The 24537-nt window shown below is 40.7% G+C and overlaps 1 protein-coding gene across 8 annotated transcripts in view; it reads left to right on the top strand.

The window, feature by feature from the left end:
- Window positions 1-24537, top strand: part of TNS3 (tensin 3) — a 222796-nt gene that overhangs the window by 156016 nt on the left and 42243 nt on the right. For 7 of the 8 annotated variants that reach the window (XM_042806674.1, XM_042806673.1, XM_042806672.1 and 4 more), the window contains 4 exons: window positions 4229-5488; window positions 18835-19013; window positions 19380-19497; window positions 19593-19676. In XM_042806674.1, coding sequence (XP_042662608.1) covers window positions 4229-5488; window positions 18835-19013; window positions 19380-19497; window positions 19593-19676 — 1641 coding nt within the window. The remainder of the gene's footprint in view (window positions 1-4228; window positions 5489-18834; window positions 19014-19379; window positions 19498-19592; window positions 19677-24537) is intronic. The other variant, XM_032998809.2, reaches the window with a different exon arrangement.

Here is a 24537-nt window from a genome sequence, read left to right as displayed (position 1 = left end):
TGAGGTAGTTTAAGTCCAAGCTTTGTACTGACACGTAAATGCAGTAGGAAAAGGAACAGTCTCTAAGAAATGTAAATTGTTCAGAATTTGAAAACAAAACAAAACCAAACCCTGACAGACTCCTGAATATTGTAAAGCTGTTGTATCCAATCCATTGTCTGGCAGAAAGAAGCACCCAGGTGCTCTACCTTGCATACTTCATAGGTTAACAGCAAACAAAGACCATAAGCAGACAAAACCCCGTCCTCTGCTGAAAGCTGTTTTCATGTTTATATCCAGTGGTGCTAATTACAAATACACTAAGGAATTATTTTTGCGCATTTCCCAGTTTTTTGTAGGGATACTGTACAGATGTTTTAAAAAAAAAAACCAAAACAAAAACAAAAAAACAACAGAAAAAACACTTTTTAGAAAAGCATTCTTTGTTTCAAATGGAAACATAAAGAGGGGAGATGAACAGTTCTTGAGATTTATAATCCACTTGTGTCACTGCAGGTTTGTTGTTTGTATTTCATGTTCTGTTTTTTTTTCCAAATGAAATGGCTTAATTTTAAGCAGAGATGCTGCTCATAAGCTGAACTCAAGTCTCTTCTTCAGAACGGAAGCTATCCAGTTCACAGTTGGGAGACCCGCAAATGGCTTGTGGTCGCTCAGCATTCCAGGCAACATGCAGAATAAATTTGATAATTTTGGATTAATGGAAGAAGTGCTAGGCAGGGTTCTCTCTGAACCTTACCCAGCGCCCACGTGCAAGGCCCTCGGGTCAGTACTCCACTGGCAGGCTGTCTGTTGTCTTGTCTGCCCTCCTGTTTCTGTGCTTGGGTGGCACTGTGTGACGGTGCAGGGAGGGCTAACGGAGGGAAATGCACAGAAGTTTTCCCTTGCTTCCATGGCTGTACTTGAGAATTAGACTGATTTTGCACTTAACATTTTTGTGTGGCGAACTAAATGTTCATGCTAGAATGTTTCATCTGGTGTTGAGGTATTTATGACGGACTGGCACGTTTGAAGGGTTTACAGCACTGTGCCCAGTTTTGCTAACAGAAAAGTCAGACAGGAAGGCTTCTTAATGGTTCAAGTATACTAGGCGTGTATTTACTTCACTGCGTTCCAGTTCAGACCTGTAACCTCTTCAGTTCTGTTCTGTGTCAGGATATTCAACTATTCAAAACAAAGCAGTTTTGTATTGCTTCCTTTTCTATTCAAAACAAAGCAGTTTTGTATTGCTTTCTTTTTTAGTTTTTAAACTCAAAACTAAGCACACAGAACAGAAAAAAAAAGTCACCCAATAGTTACTGTTGTTTTGTTGTTTTGTTTTTTTTTTTTTTTTTTTTTTTTAATTTTTGCAATTGATTGCGGTAACTGTATTAAATAATTCCACATGAAGCGCCGAGTGTGCTTCATTGTCCTAGCACTGGTGAGAGCTTATGAGAAATCACAGCACAAAGGAGGTTGAGAAACTGTCAATTGTCTGTATTTTCCTTAAATATGATATTTTTTTCCTAAATATTGTTTTTAAACATCAGTACACAGACATTCAGCCTCATGCATAGCAGCTCTTTTCACCATGGGATTTACACATCATAAACTTCAGCAAACTTTGAACAGTTTGCCCACAGAGAAATTCCATGGCAAGGGGAATTGTTTTCTTTTTTCCTTAGCCTGATGACTTGTTCTGAAAAGGAGTATTTTGGTCTTTTACGTGTGCTATTTTTAAAATCAACATCAGACAAGTAATAGTACCTAGTCTGTAAACAGTAAAAAGTTGTCCTTTAATTATTAGCTAAAATCTGTTAAACCTATCCTATAACCTTCAGTGTGTAAGTATTTTAACTGATGGAAACTTGGCAGTTGTGTCCCATAATGAAGGCTTTTTCCAACCAGACCACTTTTCTTGCCATTATAAACCAATGAATTCATTGCCATCGTGGGTACAATTTCTGAATAATGCTTCTTCTAAAGTGGTATTGCCTAAAAAAGCTTCCTAGTTGAGAAGCTTCATGATCACGATGCCATTTTAAGTATATTTTGGAAACGTGTAGTATAGTTGATGTTGAAATGCATTGGGCTCTCCATGGCTCTTTTGGTTCTGGAACTGCCACAGATCTAGACTAAATCGTTGGTTACATTTGACAAAAATCTGCTTGTTACTAAATAGTAATGGTCTCATTTTCTTATTATCAAACAATTCTCAAACTATGGGTAAGAAAAGTTACTTAGAAACTTCTGCTTAATATAAATATTTTGGTAAATGAGCATTAAATCCTTTGAAAGTAGAACCACTTGTTTCACTTTCTTGGCTTGGCAGACAGTAGAAATATTTACTCCTAAATCTTTTTATAAGAAACAGCTACCTCAGGTTGGTCTGACCTGTGTGATGTGTGTGGGGGTTGGACAAACAAGTCCAATAAAGGAACATAAGTGTGCCTACCACAGCTTCATTTCTCCTTCTTGGTCTGTAGTGTCAAGGAGAGCTTTGAAAAGCCCTGACAGGCAGAGGTAGGAAAAAGTGGTTTGGATAAAATAAGCTGGATTCAAATAAACTCTTGAGCTTTTAAAATGTGCCAGAGAGAAATCGCTGTATTCGGTTTTCTGTGGTTTTATCCATTGTCAGTGTTGGTAGTACTGAAATAACACAGAAAAGATTATTCTCACAGTAGTACTTCTAACTCAAATGGATTTTTTGCTTCCTGATTGTATATAAAAATCTGCTCGTTTGTGGTTTTGTTTTGTTGTTTCCCCCCCCCCCCCCCAGGAAGCAAAAAGAGGTTTTTTCCAACAACTTTAATTATCCATTTTGTATGTATTCCATATTTGTTGTTGTTGAGTATATATTTAATGTGATTTCTGTTAGCAGTAAAGCATAATATCTAAAATATTGCCTATGTGATAAAACATGTAGAGGTGTGTACACAGGAGACAATTCTAAGACTGAGATTTTGGTCTCTAACATGATTCTCTTGACTTTCTGCTGTATGTTTTGCATCAATTTTTTTACTGATTATTGAAAATAAATGATTAAGATGGACTGGTGGCTGCAGCGCGAAAGAATATTGATATATCAGATTATATTACAATTATAAATACAGATTACATTGTGATTATTATATATACTCAGATTGTAACTACAGGATGTGTGCCTCAGGGTAGTGAGAAGCAGCAGGTTTCATGGATGCCAGTAACAGTTCTGGGATCAAAAGAAATACAGTCATTTCAGTGAAGGCCTCCACTTGAGTTCATTAGCCCTGTAAAATGGTAAAACTTGGTTTACCCAGTTCTTCTGTGCAGGGCTGATGTCCATGAAGCGTGCTCAGTTGTGCTTATGCAACTGGAAGCAGGAATTTGTCTCTTCTCAACACCCAGCCTTAGTAATTTAGTAGGTACGTTTTCCTGCAAAATTGTTGTATTTTCTAAAGGTGTTCTAATCAGGAAGGAAAGTTCTAGCCCATATTTATTATGAATGATTATTTATAAACATCAGTTGTGAGAGTACCTCAGAGATCAGAAGTAAAGCGAGGTTATTCCCATCATTGATGAGAAAGGAGTTATATTCTGATTTTTAAGGGATTATGGCCTTGCTTATTAAAATTGAAATGTGAAATGCATACCAGATCCTCCACACATGTAGAAATTTCATAGTCTAGCATTTCCTTATGCATGCTTTTATGAAGAGGCTTTACATATATTCCAAGGACTGCAGCTCTGATTGAAAGCCTGTTCTTTCCTTGCACCACCAAGAAAAGGAGTCAACGATTTTTCTTGGTGTAGTTAGACCATCAGGTAGAAATGAATGAACTGGTAATTGCACGATATATGTTCGAGGCAAGTATTGTTGGTAGGTTCCTGCCATTCTTGCTCTGAATGGAGGGCACGGATGCTGCCTCTCAAATTTCTAACACGGTAATAGTTTAATTCTTCAAATTAATGTAAAGAGTTTGTGGAGCCATAAACATGCATTCAAAACAGCTTAAAAAGACAGAACTCTAATTGATCTTGAGCTTGAGTAGCATGTTATATTTCCATCAGGAAAAATGTTGTAAATTGAAATGCAAAGTGAAAAAAGTTAATGTCGTTGTTTGATGCTGTGTTTGGAGAGCCAATTTAATTTTGCAGAAACAATACCATTCGTATTAGCAGTACTTCTGTCGTGTGGTGCACCACCAGTCAAAGCCCTTATATAATGCCTTGTCCTTTTCTCTCCCTTTCCATATTACTTACCTCTCCGCAGTGCTGCATACCCAAGGTCCCATTGATGGCAGTCTGTATGCAAAAGTGAGAAAGAAGAGCTCTTCAGACAGCAGCATCCCCGGTGTTGCTCAGGGTGTTCCCGTGACTGGCAGTCCTGATCACAGCGATCACACCCTGTCTGTCAGCAGTGATTCAGGACACTCCACAGCTTCCATCAGGACAGACAAAACCGAGGAGCGCCTTGTGCCGGGAGTCAAGCGGGGCCTGAGCCCACAGGAGAAGGCAGAACTGGACCAGCTGCTTAGTGGTTTTGGTCTAGAGGATTCTGTCAGCCCCACCAAGGATATGACTGATGCTCGAAGCAAGTACAGCGGGACTCGCCACATAGTGCCAGCTCAGGTTCACGTGAATGGAGACACCAAGCTGAAAGACAGGGAGACTGATATTCTGGATGACGAAATGCCTAATCACGACCTTCACAGCGTGGACAGCATTGGGACTTTGTCTTCTTCGGAAGGGCAGCACTCCACCCACCTAGGAAACTTCAGTTGCCACAAGAGCAGTCAGAACTCACTTCTTTCAGATGGCTTTGGAAGTAACGCTGGGGAGGAGCATCACAATGTTTTTGCCCCGGACCTGGGAATTCGCGTGGATCCCCTCTATGAGAGATCGTTTGGGAGCACTGAGCCAAAGTCAACTCAGCAACTGCAGCGGAATCCTTCTGTCTCACCCCAGCCTCAAGCCTACGGCCCGAGTAACTACTCTACTCAGACCTGGGTACGCCAGCAGCAGATGGTTGCTGCGCACCAGTACGGTTTTGCTCCAGAGAATGAAATGAGGGTTGGCGTTCATAGTGCTGTGGAGAATTCGGGCAGTGTCCTGAGTCAGTCCCGAGTCCCGGACACCCCCACCCGTGGCTCCAGCAGCAGAGCTGCTGTGCAGAGAGGTCTAGGAAGCGTGCCAGGTGCTGCTGAAGCTGCAGAACGTGCCAGTGCTGAGGGTTTTAAGTCAAGGGCAGTGCCTCAGAGGGACACAAATGGCCTCGATTTAGGACAGAACACAGGGGACTTGCCTGCTTCTCCGACTTTGGATATTGATCAGTCCATTGAACAACTGAATAGGCTCATCTTGGAGTTAGACCCTACATTTGAACCTATTCCAACCCGCATTAACACTGTCACCAGGGACAGAAATCAAGTAAATGGCTTCAGCAACCTTGATGTAGATGTGGAAGGGCTTGTCAGGAGTCCTGGCTTCCATGACAAATTAGAGGTCACAAACAGGAATCCCTCCCGGCATGGTAAGCTGTTACAATACTTTCTGAATGTAATGCTTTTCCTGGAACTTGTGTGAGGCAGGGCTTCAGGTCACTGCTTAAAACTTGCAGGATAATTATCAAGGGCATATTTCTGATACCTTCTTTACATAAACACCCAAGTAATTGTGGAATCAAATTGATGGAAGGTGAGTTCGGCACATACTTTTTTTTTTTTTTGCTTGAAAAAAGTACTGTTCAGCCAATTCTTACCTGTTATAGATCATTGGTTGAGATTTTTTTCTGCTGTAAGTGTAAGTGATAAGGGAGTAGAATTCCTACTATTCCTACATTGAGACATTTTTAGAAGGCCTCTGTAGTGAAATGGTTTATGATTTATGGTTATGTGCTTTTTATGGTTTCCAGATAAAGTAGAAGAAAAAGCTCCAACAATTTTATCTTCAAATTTAGTGCAATGCTGCTGGCACTAAATTTCTATGCAGTATTTTCATAAATAATGTGATTTTTGCCAGTGAAGTATTTTAAAATACACTCCTTCTGAAACTTTTTTCCGTTTAAAAATTCAGAAGTCACAATGCTTACTTGTTATCTCTGGCTCTGATAGGACTGAAGAAATCAGCTGGTGGAACTAAATATTCAACACTTGCTGTCTATGTTGCCTAAGTAGTAATGCTACTAGAACTAACAGCTTTGCAAAAGGATGAGTAGTGTGCCTCTGCTTAAGTCCACTGAAACCTTTCATTAATGATGTAGCTAAAATTTGGGGCAAACAAGCTCTTGCTGGTCTTGTTGCCATGTTTGAAAATATTGTGTGGTCTAATTCCTCTGTCAGAACATATCCCCTTCCCTCCCTTTCTATCTTTATTTCCTCCCTTTCTATCTTTATTTCCTCACTTTCTATCTTTCTTTCCTCCCTTTCTATCTTTCCTCCCTTTCTATCTTTCCTCCCCTTCCTCCCCGTGCAATGAAAGACTTGTTTGTGTCTCCAGGATTTGATTCAGTACTAGCCAGTGTGCCAGAACACGTGTCTGTGGCCTCACTGGACACAAATGAGCTGTTTCAGCTCAAGCCCTGTTGGATATGCCAAATCATTCGATGATGACTCTGCCTAACAAGTAGTGTGTGGTTTCCATTAGTGCGCAGGCCTTACGTGGTCAAGAATGGTGATTCTTGTAGAAAAGGTGGAATCACAGTTTTGTGTTTAGGAGGGTAATGGACGGCTAAAGTAGTCTAGAAATCCATAATGAATATATGTGAGCTGTTTCACCATTTGTTTGTTTTTAATACACGGTACACATTTTGTGGCTCTTACAGGATTAAACTTATTAGTTCGTAATTCTCTTGAATCTGTCCAAATGATTTGCAGATTGAAAATGAGATACTTTGCAGGAGAGAACTCTTCTCTTTGGTATAGATACAAGCTGGTGAAGGGGATAAAAGGGTCATTTGGAATAAGCCACCTTTTACAATTCTGTGGTTAAAGGAATGAATCTAAAAAGAGATATTTGAATTTCTCTCACAGATTCTGGTTGTATCCCAAAGGAAGTAGGAATCACTGTCAATTCCTTTCCATTTGTTAAGTCAGGTAAAGCAGATAAACTTCCTGCCCTAATAAAGACTGGTGAGATTATGAGTCTCTGAGGCATGTTCTGGAAGAGGATTTGTTCTAAAGATAGTGATGAATTTGGACTTAAATAGGAATATTCAGACAGCATCTAGAATCCTAGGTAATTGGGGGTGGGGTGGGGTGGGGTGTGTGTCAACGTGGCATAGTATGAAAGAGTGTAGGAGTCGGGAAGCTCCTTCACTTTTGGTCATGCCCTTGCCTTTGGCAAGGCATTTCACTCCTTCATCGCTCTGAGCAAGGGAAAAGGAGGGTTAATGTTTTTTCCATTTGTTTTTTAAGCTTGTCTCTCAGAAATACTGAACATCCTTACAGGATGTTTACATCATACTGAGCTTCAAATCCAACCTTGTGCATACTGAATCCTAATCCACTTCCGATTCAAGTCAATAGAAGACCTCTTCGATGGATTTAATTAGAGTATCTGTCTCTGAAAGTGAGGTGGTAACCACAATTTGTATGCTGAAAGTGGTATGTAAGTACTAATTGCTATCAGTAGCAACTCTCTTTCTGACACTGAATTTTTTTCCCCGTAACCTCAATCTCTGCTCCAAAGCAGCACCCACGTTCCTGCTGAAATCACAGAATCAGAGAGTGGTTGAGCTTGGAAAGGACCTCTGTAGGTCATCTGGTCCAGCCCCCCCTGCTCAAGCAAAGCCACCTAGAGGTGGTTGCCCAGAACCACATCCCGATGGATTTTGACTGTCTCCTATCTAGAACCACCTCTCTGGGCAACCTGTGCCACTGCCTGGTCACAGCAACAAAGCTCCTTCCAGATACTCAGAGGGAACCTCCTGTGTTTCAGTTTGTGCCCGTGGCTTCTGGTCCTGTCACTGGGCACCATGGAAGAGAGCATAGCTCCCTCTTCTTTGCACTCTCCCTTCAGGTGTGTATAGATGTTGATGGGAACCCCAAAACACTTTCATTTAATCAGGAACTTACCGGAGGAGTGTGCCATCCAGTATTGTGTGGACAGTTCTGCACTTTACCAGATCATGAGTATTTCTGTATGATGTTTAATTTCATGATACTAGGCATACCTTACACCTTGTCTGACAAAAAGGCTGGTTATTTAAGCGACAGTCAGGGAGTGAATGAACTGGTAGTCGATTCTTTAAGTCTTTTCTTAAATTTTTTTCCTGGTGGAACTACTTCGTCCATTCACAATTTAACTGTCCTGAAGTCAGGTTCTGTTGAAGTTCTCACAAAGCCTTTCATTGACATCAGAGACTTGAGGAAGGTGACAAGTAAAAGCTAACCCTTCCATTTTTATGACCCAAATAAATGAGTGAACTGTATCTAGAGTTTAAGCACTGCAGAGAGCCTGAAATGTGTAGAATCCAGGATATATGCAAGACTGGAAGGTTGTGTTGGCCTCTAGTCTTGGCTTATGTCATTGAGATTTATGGGTCTCATTCCAGTCATTGCTTATAATTTCGGATATTTGTAATTTTGGATATTTACGTTTAGGAAAATTTCCTCTAAAAATTTAACCCTTAAAGTTTTTTCTCCTCATTTTACCTTCTATTTTTCAGAGCCTTATGCTCCCAGTGGTGTTTAGGTCGGTTAGTATCTTCTAGCCTTTAAAACATGGTGCTAGTGTAAAACTCCAGTGGATATTCTCAGCTGAAATTTGTTTGTGGTGGTCCTTGTTGAGAGGTTACAGTTCACTTCACCGAAGGCAGCAAAACTGAATGGGTGCTTTTCCTTTCCTCCAGCTCCTAATTTGGTGGGGTATGGGGAGGTGTTATTAGTTTACATTTCTGGGTGTGTAAGCTAAAGCACCATCATTTTCAACAACTGCTACTTCAGAGGGTGGCATCTTCTGGTAGAAGAGGCAGAGAGTAGGAATAGTAAGGATTTAGATATTTTAATTCAGTCAAGCCCTTTAGGCAGCTGAGTGCTTTTGAATGCTCTAAAGTTTAAAGACCTCTGCTTGTGGTTAATGTAGGTAGTGTCTTGAGGAGTTTCCCCTGTGTCACAATCACGTGCCTTGCTCTTGAGTGATAAGCATCAATTTTAGATGTGTGGTGAGTCCCTTGCCTGCCATTTGAACCCTTTGAGTATATTCACTGTGATTAACAGCGCAATTTTATATTGATACTAAGTAAACTGAAATGCAACACATTCTTCCCAAGAGAGGTGGCCTTACACTGCTTCCATGATCCTTGGACAAGCAGTACCCCATTCATCTCTGCATCAGATCTGGTAACTCTGCAGTGGAGGGGTTTGTTGGATTAGCTTGTTAATTTAACAGTGCGAAGGTTTTCTTATGGGTCAGTTCTCTGTCAGATCAAAATGTTAAATGAGCAATGCGAACAGTAATCACTAAATCCGGTGTGCAAACAGAGAGGTGAGGGCACATGGCTGAAGGTGGGGAAGCAAGCAGAACAGCCGTTTTAGCAGCCTTTAAACCAGATGGAACAGATTTATCGGGAAACTGCATACCTTTATCTTTGTGATAGCACCTGATTCCTTGAAACTTCACCGTGAGGAGCACCGTTACTCTGCCGTGTTACCAAGCACCGTTAGGAAATGACAATTAATAACGGAACAGAGCTATGAGAAAGGTAAATTCAGTATTTTAGGGCACTAGCTCCAAGATGAAGGTTGGAGGTGGCAGAATTCACCTGTCATTTTCTGCATGTTCTTTAGCATGTGATACTGGAGTAATGTAAGAATAGCATTTAATTAAACAAAAGATTTTTTTGAAAGAACTACTCCTTTCTATAGCTTTAGCACAGTAATAATTTCTTAAGTTTGCCTTTATGGCAAGTGCTAAAGTGTTCTGACTTTTGCAAGTATCGTTCAGTTTATACTAGTAAGAGCTTGATTTTAAAACTACCTGTGGTTCCAAAGGTAAACAATATTTGTATGTGGTGTGCTGCCACCTCTGCTTGAGACTAGGAGGTCAGCAGCACATACTGATTTTCCAAATGCTGTAGGAATTACTTATTTACGTATCTGGAATTACCCTACTGCTGTATACAGAATCATTTATGCACGGCGTGCACAAAACAACAAGGGTGAAAAGCAGTTTGACAGAATGAGGAAGACCTGGAATGTTTTTCCCTTGATACATCATCTGATGGAAAGGGAGCTGCAAGGAGTGTGAATTGGTATGGTCACATGGAAGCAACAGGAGCATAATTTCATGTCTCATCTGAATCCAGACAATGGTTGTAATTCTGAGCATAAACCACAGATGTTCTGATACGTTCTTTCAAATTCTGCATGGCACTTCAGAGGAGTAAATTCAGAAGTGTAGTCCAAACATCATGATACTCTGCTGGGCAGATAACGGAATACTGGAAAAGTAACCTACTGTTTGCAGAAGCCCCTGCCACCTCCAAAGCCTCAGCTGTGTGAGAAAAATAGGTAGATAAATTGAAACAGCAAAATTAGTCTATTTTGACTGTGGGTGGGAAACGGAGCAGCAAGCCTAAATTTTGAGAAACAAGGAAATACTCTTTATTAGCTCCCTTCTTTTTTCAAACATGCTTGACAGTTCACTTGTATTTGGGGCCCATAGGCGTGCAGTATCTACGTGAGGAGAGGTAAAGAAAGTGGCCTTAGGGTATGCAGGTCTGTCATACTCCTACTGAAAATTAGTGCTTCTGTCCAGGAATTAATAAAACCAAGAAATACCCTCTGTACTCACTGGGATAAATGGCAAGTGTTAAACAGTTAAAAGATCAGATGAAAACATAAACTCATTGTGCTTGGTTAAAGTCAAAAGTCTATTCCTGCATCTGTGGGAACAAACCAATGTATAATGTCATGGAAAGTTTCTTTTCAGACTTTAACGTTGTTTTCCATCCACAGTGCACAGCTGAAGCATCAGTTTAGCCTGACTCCATTGCCCTGCACGTGCACACAGATGCAGTAAAGCTGGAGTACTCAGCATACTTGCATGTGCTATACTAGAAAGAAAATAAAGCCTTGTAATATAAACTAAATAATCCCTTAAAATAATGACAACGTGTTGTTGTTCATTGCCAGTTTGTGGTAACAGCACAGGCCTGCTGGATGTAGTTTACCTCTCCTTGGAGTAGACTCACAGAATTAGAGTAAGCAGGAGATTCTCCAAGCAATTCATTAGCTGTTGAAGCTAGTACGGCAGAGGGGAGGTGTAATTGATAGCACAAAGAAAGGCTAGCTGCCGTGGGGATGAGGAAATAGCCATGAATAAGGATTAATAAGAACAGCAGTTGTTCACTGATGTCTAATGGTTGGTCTTACACGGTCGGGTTTTAGTGAGAGCCCTGTACCCTGTGACTTAAACAGTCCCTGAACTAACAAATGTGTGAAGAGTGAATTGCCCTGTGGTGGAGAGAGTTGGCGGATCAGGGCGGAATGGCTCTGGGGGGGGTTGGATGGACAAATGCGGTGTTGGGAGCGAGCAAACAGCGCTGGAGGTGAATGGGATCGACGTGGTGCCTGGTGTTTGTGCCTGACTTGAGGGGTGAATTGAGAGGATGATGGGGTTATCTGGTTTCCTGCATGGGCATGAAGAAAATGTATGCCTTAAGAAGGCATGTGCGTGTTTCCAGTGCCCTGCAAAACTGGAAGAATGAGCTTAAGAATGAAATGTGTGTACGTGCCAGCTGGGCTGTACCTTATGGTGCGTTCTTACCTCTCCTTGCCTGCGCGTTTCCACACTGATGGACGGGTAAGCAACTACCTCTCTTTTCCCTAGAGGTTTTTATACACATGGACCCTTAACTGCTGACTGCCCTTGTAGCGGAGATCTGGGTTCTGTCTGAAATGGTGTCTTGGGTTAAGTGCTCAGTGTTTTGGGGAATAGAAGAAGCAGGCAGTGATACTCGAATTCCTTTTTGCTAGGATGTGTCTTTATAAGCCATGTCAAACAGTGGCTGATGACCTATTTTCTCCTTCAGTGCCATGTGTGTTGCTTATTAGAGGTGAATCAGTGCACTATATAGTAAGATTTTCCAATTTTTTGCTTTTACATGAGCTGAGTTACATGGGGATGAGTTTCTGGTAGTAAATGAAGCTGCCATTTATTAGTAACACAGTGCTGCAGTCATTCTTAACTTTAAATAATAGGAAAGTTTGTAGCCTGGGGAAATTTTGGTGCGTTATGTAAGCTTTTCTCTGCACCCTTATGTTAGCCCTTTACTCCACTCTATATATGTTCTTTCATGACTAGTAACACATTACCTCAGTCTGCTGTTAAAGATCATTTGTAAGACTTGTTTCCTCAAACCAGCCATCTTTTACCGCAAAGTTTATGTTTGTTGGGTAGAGAAGGAAAGCTAAACCAGTGTTTTGCTTCTACCTGGAAAACTGTGAAAACAAGACTCTTGTAATAAATGTAGAGAACGGAAAGGTTTTTACCTGTTTTCAGTAAAACCTATCATTACTGTTACCCTTGTCTCATCCCCGCCCCCCACCTTTTCACTCTTAAAACGTTACACTTTGCATCTTTAGAAAGAGGTCAGAAGCAGCTGAAGAATTACGTGGTCAAACTAAGGCAAAGCACACGAACACAGACATTCAACATTTGGGGGCAGCCTGTTTCCGTTGCTGTGACCGAGAGATGCGTGTCTGTCTAAATTGGCCAGCATGAGGAAGAGAGGGACTGTATTTTCCATAAGGTTGAGATTATATTGTTGCTCTCAGCAAGTTTGAATTCTTCATCATACATGAGTTATTGTGTTTGAAAGTACTGTCTTAAAACATCCTTAGGTCACCTAGTGTGCTGGGGACAGCACAGATAGATGGTTCACACAGCCTTACAGTTTACGTGGAGTTTATATAGTTTATGAGCTCAGTAAAGAATTGAGCATTAAACAAAACCATCTTCCCTCCCTCCAGAAAATCCTGACATGCAAGATAAGTAAAAATGAGGTGGCTAAACATCTGATTACAAGTGTCTGGAACATCTTCAGAGATCTGTCCTCTATTGAAAATAAATCTTTGAAGATGTTCCAAATTATGGTATCATAAATCATGCTCTCATGTATCTGCAGACAGAGGAGAGGGGAAGAAATCCTTTTTGCATACTTTATTAAATAATCATTTTGAAAAGCATTGAACTGTTCCAGCTGTTCCCATTGACTCTGTGATATGCTGTGGGAGAGCAAACCCCGTCCATCTGAAATAAGTTGTAAAGTGACAGGAGCACAAAGCTTGTCCAAATCCTCATGTGCCTTATTTTCATGTATTAACAATACATTACAAATCCGTTGTAGTTGCCATCGCACAGGAAGGTTTTGGTACATGACTTGGAGTTAATTTTACAGTGGTTAACAGTAAATCTCAATGGAGTTTTTATTTAAACTAAGGCTAAAAACTGAGGTTTTAAGTTAAAACTGGAGTTTTAATTAAATTGACTACTCTGAATTTTGTTAAACGATATTTTTAAGCTAAAGTTAAAAACGGATTTTTAGTTACATTTATCAGCACAGTAATTTTTAATTTATGCCATGTACTTGTTCAACAAATTTTTATTAATCCTGTAATTTTCAGGATGTGCGCCTGAGCGTAGCATCATTATGACATCTCTGTACGGGTTTAGAGATGCCAGTTGGATTTTGCAACAGACTTGCAGCCCATGCTTGGCCCAGTGTAAAAGGACTAAGAGACTAATTTTTTTTTTTCCTTTTTCCTCGATGAATTGTTGAGCCTCCTGTTGGATCGAATCCTCACGTTTCACAGTAACGGGTAGTGGGAGTTATGCACGTCTTTGTAAAATGCTGTATATGCAGTGGCATCGGGCATTTCTGCAGTGCTAACATAATGCTCCCCAGAGCCTTATTTCAGCCTTCAGGACTGCGCTGAGATCTGTGAAAGGGGCATTAGACAAACAGCTTGTGGGACTTTTCACCGTACCTTTCTCAAGAGAACCCTGCGTTTTATCCATCAGTGGGTTGAACTGGTAGAGGGTCTTTTATGTCATGTCAGCTTGGTTGAAGCACAGGTGAGAAGCTCATTGAAGTGCATCTGTTTTGTCTGTTCCTCTCTGTGCTCCTCTGTGTTACATGCTTGTACACAGCAACAGTTTCTCAGCTGTCTGTCTGCAGAGTCTGTCATGGTGGTTATTTTTTTTAATTATAGTATCCGTTGTGTTGGCTGTTTGACTGATTAAATAGACATCCTAGTAAGTTTTCCTTGTTTCTTCAAACCACAGGTGGTTTTCTTAAACCATGTGCATGTGGGTTGTGTACACGCTTGTCAGATTTTCTTAAACGTATAGATGTTGCCTTTTATCTCTTGTGAAAGGGATAGTGTTGAAATGAATTCAATATTCCAAAAATCCTGCTGGGAAATAAATGAAGTTAACTGAGAAACTATTTGTAAAATAATAGTTATCAATGCTTAAGCTTTATCCAGAGAAGGTGATCTTAAGTGGTACTCAAGTGTTGATGATTCAAGTGGCTAAAATTAGTTTTACCAGTTCTGACATTTATATTCCAATACTATAACAATTCACCATGTTTGCAACCTGTTGGATAATTTCAGCACAGAACTTTTAAGATTACTATCTTGTAAAAACTGAACAATCAATTTCTTCCCTTTTGATGGCAGCAATTCTTGCCTTCTAGATTTTCAGTACAATAGAATTTTTCAAACTTGTTAAGGCCAATCTGAAATTTCAGTTAATAATCTTAGGTTCAAAGCTAAGTCCTTTCCAACTGAAATATTCTATTCTATTTTTTAGTACTAAAGGAAAGCAAATTATGATTATTTTGATAATTTGAAGTACATTGTGGAGCCTGCACATTATTCAAGGGATAAATAATTGCTGAATATGGCTTTTACTTATTTGTAGTGATAACCAAGACAAAATGGGAATCTAGAGACTCTAAAGCATTTTTAACCTGTTGCGATTCAGTGTATCATAATCTTCTTCCTCTTCCCCCACCCCTCAACCACTCTGTTTTATTTATAGGGTTTATGTAAGTATTTTCTATAATACTTTGATTTTGTTTAAAAATCAGAAAAACCTCTATTGAGAAAAACAATGCAGAGGAATAGAAGGGCAATTGAGCGGCCTTAAGTAATATTCAGATCTTTAAAGGTGACTGTACCTCTTCATGCACAAAGTCATAATGTGATTTAGAGCCCCTTGAGGATGGGTAAACAACATGCCGAAACTTTTATATTTCTTACGAACTTTGTTTTATAATTATCCATTGTAAGGGGTTTCCAGTTTGACTGTAGTTTGCACCATTGGCTGTGATACAAACTAGGTAGAAGTTAAGGGGGAAGGTCTTTGATGGGCTATGCTGGATTGTGGAAAAGACTAATAGTTCTAGTTAGCAAATAATAAGGACTTCCGTAATGGGCAGAAGGGCTGTCGGTCCAGCTCGTTCTTCCACCTCCACAAGAAAAGTTCTTCACAGAGAGTTCTACCAGGTGTGCTCTTCTTGCCCCACTCTCACATAAAGCTGGTTTTGGGGCTAGCCCACAAGGCCTGTTATTCAAGTGGAAACACGTAAGCATCATCTTACTAGTTGTTGTGGTGACTGAAAGTAAATGTGGAGCTTTTTAATGGTGAGCCTCATGCACTCAGTAAGTACAAACATGTATAATACATGAAGATTTACCATAATAGCTTTTGAAGTTTAGCTGGGACAACTGCTAATATACCAGATAGAGCACTGTTATTGACATATCACTGCAGATGAAATTTTTAGCATAGTCTTGTTTTCTTTCCAATCATTATAAATACCTCTCAGTAGTACTCCGGAAAAGCTAAGCAGCTAAAGAAACCAAAGAGAGGTTAACCTTTAACCACTGGCCATGCTTCTGTTAGCTGTAAGCATTGGCATGGTGATAGCCATCTGACAAGATAAATGCCTGATGCTGTTCTAATGCCAGTCTGTTGAAATGTTATTATTTGTTCTTCAGGGAAAATAATATTATTTTTGTAGTTCACAAGGGAAAAGAGGGAAGTGAGAGTATACAGAATGCTTTCCAAGAAATAAGTATGTGCTCCTAGGATATTTATGAAGCTCTGCCAAAACTTGAAGCTAAACTACAAGAACAAAAATGATGTGACTTACAGGAAGTCTTGTCTCCTGACACTTCACACTGAAAAGACACCTTTTAAATTAATAACTCTAAACATCTGTCACATTGAGGCAGCTCTGAAGTACCTTCACAAAACTAATAAGCTAAGTAAAAGTAAGTTTTTGCTGACTTACTTAATTTTCATCTCTGAGATTCAAGCTGTTTGCTTTAGGTTTTATTGCAATATATCAGCTCAACTTCTCCCCTCTGTCATGCAACATCTGCTGAGAATTTGATACATAAAGCACTTCCAGTCTGTGTAAGGAAAATTTCCGTTTTCCCTGAGATACCTGTTTGCAGCTTTCTGAGGACTATATTAACTTCATATAAATTACAAGCTTCACAAGTGTATGAATACTAATGATATGAGTGTATGGATATCACTGATGATGAAGCCCTCTCATTAGTGTGACAAGTAAAATCTGTGCTAAATTTTAAGGTATGTTTTGACCCATTCAAGAGGTAGACAATCTCTCTCCTAGAGTAGTCTACACAGCTCTGTTTAGTGGGAGAGGCACATTCAGAAGGAAACTGCCTGTACCTTAACGACTTGGTTACAAATGGAGTGAAACTCGTGTGTGCTGTTCCTGGCTCCCATTGCCTCCTGCAGAGGAGCGGTGGGACTGGGAGAGCCTGGGCTCAGGTGGTCTGCTCAAAGGCTGAGATTCTGAACAGTGATTCCCATTCATTTTTCATCACAGAAATTACAAATAAAAAAAGAATTCCAATGCAGATAGCTAGTAAATTCAGGAGTATTCTGAATTCCATCTGCATTCTTAAGTGTCTTCAATTTCCATAGAAATGTTAATGACTTTTTAGCACCACTTGAGAGGTTTGGAAGATTATTGTGATTTCATTTCCTTTTTTTTGCCTTTGAAGATCTTGTTTGATGCGTTTAGTTTGCTCACAATGTCTTCAGAAGATACTCTTTCCACCTGAAAGACCACACACAAAGTTTCTAGTCAGGGGAAAAAGGGTTAAATAAGTGTTTAAAACATGGCTGCTTAAGAAGTATTTTGCTTTTATGGTACAGCTTTGAAAATTAATCTCAGCTGTCTTTTCCAGGATGTGCTAGATATATTTATATTGACCCGATAAAATAAATAACTGGCTAAATTTGGACCCTGGAATGTAACCCTATTAATGGGACTTTCAAAAGTGACTAGCAGGGTTTTATTTATTTGCTTTAGTAGTAGTTACTATCACACTAGCTTTGATGGTAGTGGAGCTGGATTTTTGAAAGTGTCTAATTCTGTAGCTTTACAAGAGATTTATCAGTATTTCTAGGATAAGCCACTACTTGATACATAGATATGTCAATACAGAATCACTTAAGTACCATTGATTTTAGTCTGAAACCCCTGTCTATATTTTAATCTCAAATAAAAACTGTTCTGTACAGAAACCTAACTGTGCATTGATGCTCCATAATTGTGCTATATCATCAAGGTGAAATATGTATAATACAGGCACTTATGCTGCATGCCAGATTTTACACCTTGGCTTCTGTCAGATACCTCAGATTAGGAAATGGCTGTGTGTGGGAGGTGTACGCTGTTCCTGCCCCACCGAAGTGCCCGGCTCAGCTCTCCTGCTGGCGGAGGTGAAGGGCACACTTCGACTGCTGCTGTCACCTCCCCCTGATCGGGGTGTGTCGGAGGTGTGCTTAGGCAGTGCATGCTTACAGTCAGAAATAATTGCAAGAGTTTAAATGACACCAAGCAGTGAAAATAAGTTCTTTTAGAAATCCGCAGCTCTTTCAAGAGAAATAGCTAATTCTCAAAGATAATTTTGCAGATACAGACAATAAAAAGTCTTCAGAGTATCAGTGTTGTTATGCATACGGTTATTTTTGTACTGTCCTGTGACTACAGTTCTTAGTTCTACCTAAGAACTACTGTGGGATCCTTATTGTTGGCTTACTCTCCTGAAGAAAGGTGGAAAAAGCAATTGCTGCAGGAATTTTCTGAAAGTTGGTGGGAATGGATGACTGAAGTATAAAGTCCTGATAATCATAAAGCTGAATGTATCTAATGACACTGTCTTAATAGTGACTTTGGAAGCAAATACTGCTTTGTGCCCTTGGATATCCTGGATTGTTCTGCTGGCTCAGCTTATTCTTGTGCTCTGTTCCTCAGATTCCAAAAGATTACAGCTCCTCTGGGTATCTGTTTTTTGTGATTAAGTGTGATTGCCATGTGTATCACAGAAGGTGTACAGTGAACTGGGTTTGCAAGGGCTGGGGTCTGTGTCAGCTAAAAAGCAGCTGTTTTTTCAGGGCAAATGCAGTCCTGGAAAGCAGCACTGGTTTTGCTGCAAGGAGTTGCTGTGGGTTAGGGATGGAAAGAGAGGCTTCCCGTTGGGCTGCCGGTAGCAAGTCCTGCTTTGCCGGTGTTGCTGGCAGTAACTGCTTCCAAAAATGAGCGTCAGCAGAGACACACTGCTTCACTCCTCTGGAACCAGCCATACTGCAAATACCTTCCAATTTGTGTCAGCAAGGTTAACTGCAACTGATCTTTTTTTTTTCTTTTTCTTCCCCCTGCCTGTGTGGTTTTGCAGAGCAGTTATGAAATGAGTTCTTTTCATGAGCATCTTTGAACAGAATCACTGAAGGCACAACAGTGAAATTTAATGTTTTTGTTTTAACAGCTCTAACTGGAAAAATAAATTTAGTTTATTAATCAGTTTACCTATTTGTTTTCAGCAACAGGTATGCAAGATGACAGTGCAACAGGGGAAAGGATCAGAAAATTAAGTGTTGGGCAGTATGACAATGATGTCCCTGGGCAGCCACTGTATAACCAGAGTGGATGGATGAAGTCTCCTGCTGCTGACCAGGCTGTAAATCCAGGATCACCGATTCCTATAGGGGAGACCGAAGAGGTAAACAGTGAAGAATCTGTCAAGAAATATTTATTTAAGTGAATAGGGAAAGTGAGAAGTCCCATAGGGAATCCCATGTTCATGTTCAGTGTCCAGAATAATTTTGAAGCAATTGGGCAGTTGCATCATGGCAGTAATATAAACGAGTGACTGTAGTTATCTCAGAAATGCAGTTTGGTGTTTAAAGGTGTCCTGCTCTTGTCCTCTCTGTGTGTTTGCATGTTTTCAGTGTTCCAAGATCTCTCTGCTGGACCAGTGGATGAAATTATATGAAACCACCTATAATCTGATGAAAAATGTCCCACTGTGTTGTAGGGTTAAGTGAGAATTTTCACACTGTAATTTTGGGGTTTTGTGCCCTTCTAGATGACAGATGCACGTTATCAAGATGAAATAGATGGGGGGATCTTCTCCCCAACAAAAAACGGAAATGAAGCTGTCCCATCCACACCAGCTTTTCCCCTGTCACCAGAGACATCATATGGTATGGAAATATCTGTCTCTATTTATTTATTTTAGTAGCAGTATTAACATTTTAGCTGTTACTGAAGAGGAATCGTACTTTCCCTTCTCTCCTAGTGAAAACGCCTCCGCTATACCATCAGCGGATTCCCTCCAGCCCAAAGGTCAGCAGCCCGTCTGAGCTGTACAGAACCAGTCCTGGTAAGATACCCTTACTTCTTAAATAATTTGAAACTGAACTGTCTATAAAGTCAACTAACGCAACAGTGGTTTATTCCTTTGTAAATAGGACATATGCCTGGTGAATTTAGACATGTGCATGTCAGAGAAAGAGAATTTAGCAGTACTACTTGAATCATAGCAAAAAAAAGAGGTAAACAATGAAGAATTATCAAAGAAAGATTGAATGCCATTAATTGCCAGCAGGGAGTCCCATCTTCACGTTTAGTGTCCACAATCAGTGTGGAGCAATTGGGCAGTTGCATCATGGCAATAAGAGGAAATGCAGTTCAGTGTTTGAGGCTATCCTGCTCTTGTTCTCTGTATGTGTTTGCGTGCTTTCTCTGCTGATACTTGAAAATAGCAAAACAATGCTGTCAGGAGACTTGATTTTGGTAGGTTTTGTCTCCATCTGAGGAAAGATGGGTGATACCCACATTGCCATCTTTCCAGGCAAGTGAAGCTGACAATAGAGCTTGGGAGTAGTAATGCTCAAGTCAAGGAGATCATTAGTCAAAGGAATGACCTGCAGGGGGTTTTTGCCACAATACAGTTTGTAAATGCAAAGCATGGAAAAGTAGTTATTAATAGATGATTACATGGTTAAAGCTTTAATGTGATCTAGCTATGAGTTTTATTAATAAAGGATTGTTCTTTGAGGCCTTTGACACTTTGCTGCTAAAAACAGCAGCAAAGCTATTGTTAGCTGTCACCTTTTCTGTATGGAAAAAGAAGTATTTCATGTGACCGCATCAGAAAGTGCTGGACGTAGAAGGAAACGAGCATAATTTACTTAAAACCTGAATAAAAATCACAGACATTCATTTAAATCGTATTTATTAGAAGATGTTCAGATGATAATTCATGTGTATGTATAGTTTTATTACTTAGATTATGACTGTCTTCTCAGACTGTAGAGAAGTTGATCAAGATAGAGTTTCCAGTAAATTTGATGACAGTGGATTTTGATGCAATAATAAGTTATGGTGTTGTGGTTTTTTCCTTTGGAAAAAATCCCTTCCTGTTAAATTTGCCGCATTTAATAGTTATCAAAAGCAAGTAACATCAGCACAGACTAAAATTATCTTTAGTAATAAAGCAATCTTCTACCCAGTTCAAGACATCTCTTTATGGTTCAGTTGCTGTAGCTTTACCCTTTACTCTCTCAACTCTTAAACAATTAGTGGTAGGTATCTTCCAGAGGGCAGCTTCAGCAAATCAATTACAGGTTGCTTATGTTGAGTTAATCTACTAAGCACTTTGTTCTTAAATGATTTCCATCACTGTTGATAAGAGTTAGGACTCATCCTGGAAAATGTTGTGGCTTTCAGTGTATTTCTCTATTTTATTGGTGATTCCACTGCTTAATTCTAAATGCTGGAATCTCTTGAATGCTAGTTTTAGATACTAAGTTAATGGGACACTGAAAATAATTACTCTACCTTAGACCAAAGTGAGTATTTCTCCCTTTGAATGCGCCTTTGAAAATGATGCTTAAGGCATACTGAATGCTACAGGTTAAGTGCTTAGCTCCCTATAGCTTTGCTTTTAGCCACAAACATAATACACTTTGACACAAAGGTTAAAGGTATATGAGTGGGTCAGTGTCGTGGTTTGAGCCTGGTCGGCAGTCAAACACCACTCAGCCACTCACTTCTCCCTTCTCTTCTGACAATGAGAAGGGACAGACGAGCCAGGCTTGGGGTTTGAGATAGGACCAGGACAGGTAGATCACCCTTTATGGTCACGGGCAAAAGGCAGGCTTGTTAGGGGAAGAAAAAAAGAACATACATTTATTACAAACACTAATAACAACACTTAACAGACAGCATAGGACAGTGAGCAGCATTGCCACATCTTGAGAACACCTTCCCCCCACCCCTCCCTTCTTCCCGGGCTCAGCTCTGCTCCCAATATCTCTGCCTCCTCCCCCAGCAGCGCAGGGGCAGGGAATGGGGGGTGCAGTCAGTGATGCCACTTCTTCCATCTGTGGTGGGGGGAGCTTCTGGAACTTCTTCCCCCTGCTCCATCGTGGTCCCCCTCTCACAGGAGACAGTCCTCCACAAACTTTCTCCGACTTGAATTCCTCCCATGGGCCGCAGCGTTCCCCACACTGCTCTGTCATGGGTCACCAACTTCCTCCGACTGGATTCCCTCCCACGGCTGCAGCCCTTCCCGAGCTGCTCCGGCGTGGGACACCCCCGCATGCTGCAATCCTCCCAGTGCTGAATTACAGCAGCGGGGCTGCCTTTTCCCATGAGACCCTGGCCTTCTTCGGGCACAGCACCTTGATTAGCTGAGCAGGAGCCACAGGCCATAAATCAATGTCTGTTCTACCGTAGATCTCCATGGGTGGCAGGGGGGCCGCCCTGCCGTCTCCCCACAGGATACAGGGGGGTCTCTGCTCCGGCACACCTCCCCCCTCCTTTCTTCCTCCGTTCCTCCACTGACCTTGGTGTTCATGCAGCTGCAGCAACTCCTCCTCACCAGTCCCACTGCCCGTCACCACGTCCCTTCTTAAATACGTTATCGCAGAGGCGCAGCTGATGGGCTCAGTTTTGGTGCAGAGGTGGAGCTGACTTGGAGCTGGGGGAGCTTCGAGAAGCTTCTCACAGGGGGCCGCCCCGATAGCCCCCTCCCCTGCCACCAAAAAACTCCACCACTCACTCAACCCAGGACAAATTGGTAGTTTTATAAATACCCAACGAAAAATTAGGCCCCAGATACAGCTCTCTGGGTAACACAGCAGCCATTGTATGCCCCAGTGGAGCGTCCCACACATCCGCGAAGGAACAGAAGCACTACTTGTTGGCCATTTCGAAGCTCATAAAGGCTCTCTTGTCTCAGACAGCATACAGCTAATTGAAGTCCCTTTGTATATTGAAGTAGCAAATAAAACGGTAGCAAGCTCTTTGCCAGAGGGCTGAACTCTGGCTATCCAGCCCTGCCATGCCACCCCCTCAGGCTGGGTGTGAGGGGCTGCCCCTCCACAGTCCTGGCCAGAGACTCAGGCTGGGCATAAGGAGCTGTCCCTTCTTCAGCCCTGGCCAAAGCGCAGAGTTTTGCAGAAAATCTGCATTCACAAACGGGCACTGTCTTGCAGCAGATGGCAAGGATCTGTGGAACAAAGGAAGACTGTCTGTAATCCTTTATCCATGTACTGAAAAAGAGAAGGAGACGTGATGTCCTGTTTTTTCCATCTTTTCTGAACAGCCTAAGTAAATTTGTGTCGCTCAAGCAGTGCAGACGGTGGAAGGATAGCACTGCGGCTGGTATGAGATATCTCAGAGCCTTCGAGCATGTGTAAGGCCTTGCCTTTCCATACTCGTTGTGGAGCTTAGCCTAGGTGTACTATATTCAAAATTTCAATTAGGCATATGAGCTGCATCCTTTTTAAAAATTGACAAACGGTCATCTTTTCTCCTCATGCTGTTACGGAACTCTTCAATACCAGCCACTGGCGTATTTCCATGTGTTTTTCTCAACACAGACTCTTTTTATCTGACAGAGACATTGTAATCCTAAATTCCACCCCACTGACTACCATAGGCTTACTCTGTATACATCCCCCAGTAGTGATGAGAGTTTCATAAATCTCTTGGAAGGTAAAACCACAAACTAACAGATACCCTCATTACTGCATAATTGTATTACTGATTATTATTTTATACTGTTTTAACTTCATACTGTTGTTCCAAGATTGTCATTTCCAGCCACTGAGTTGCAAGGGGGATTAAATGTATTGCTTAACTGCTCGATTAAAAAAAGCCAAGGTTCTGAACTGAAAAATATTCTGTGTGTCAGAAGGGTTAGTAGCATAGGGAATAAAAGCAATACTAATCTATGAAAGGGAAAAATTCCCAGTTCATGATGTGCAAAAAATCTTTCCACACTATGGAAACATTTAATATATTTATTTATACCAGCCTTCCTCTCATTCCCTTAACCGTTTATGTAAGATACATCTGTCCAAAGCAAGAGTTATGTATGGAACTTTTCCAAGTATCTGGGTTTATCTGCTTAGAACATCAGTGCATCCACTGCAGTGGATGGTTGTCATAAGCTCTGTCCTCCCGGAAACAAAGGTACATTTTGGTTTTTTGGGTGATTTTTGGGTTTGTTTTTTTTTTTTTTTTTTAGGTGGTTTTGTTTTCTTTTGTTAGTTTTGTGATTTTGTTTGTTTGTTTGTTTGTTTGAAACATTGAGGCTATTCATGAGAAATAAAAAATACAAGTAGAGACAAGAAATTTATGATGTTTATTACAAGGCAGATAGAAGAGTTCTGTGTTATATTTTTCATTGTCCTGCAGTTGACCTTGACATGTTTGTCTCGTGGCTAAATACAGTGCTCATCTCCACAATACTTTTATAATGAAACAGCTAATGTTTCTTAGTTATGATAAAGTGTACCATTTATTAGTGCATATAAAGCCTCCATAGGCTTCAGAAGCAAGTACGAAAGAACTCGGTTCTCCTATTTAATCGGGTCCTCCAGAAAGAGCTTGTGGAATGCTGTAAGGCATAGTCAGAAATGTTCAGAGGCCACCTCATGGCTGTTGTAAACACTGAAGTCAGCATAATGTGCTGTGATCCGTGTCACACTTTTTCCTCCCTGGATTACTTTGACACATTCAGCTCAGTATAGCTAACCCTTATGCAGATGTTTTATTGCGTGAAGTTTGGAGGTAGCTTAATGCATTTTCAGGCCTTTATTGTCACAGACCTCCTTCCCTTTGCACCAATGATTGTAATACAGTTCTTAACATATTTTTCAAATACAAACATGGAAATTTTGTATCTTGTCTGGCCTGTGGAGAAAGAAACAATGTTTATGATAAGCAAT

This window comes from Tyto alba, unplaced genomic scaffold, assembly GCF_018691265.1.
Source record: "Tyto alba isolate M040663 unplaced genomic scaffold, T.alba_DEE_v4.0 Super-Scaffold_48, whole genome shotgun sequence".
Classification (NCBI taxonomy): Eukaryota; Metazoa; Chordata; class Aves; order Strigiformes; family Tytonidae; genus Tyto; species Tyto alba.
The sequence above is the reverse complement of the archived record's forward strand: the minus strand, read 5'-3'. Positions and strand labels throughout refer to the sequence as shown.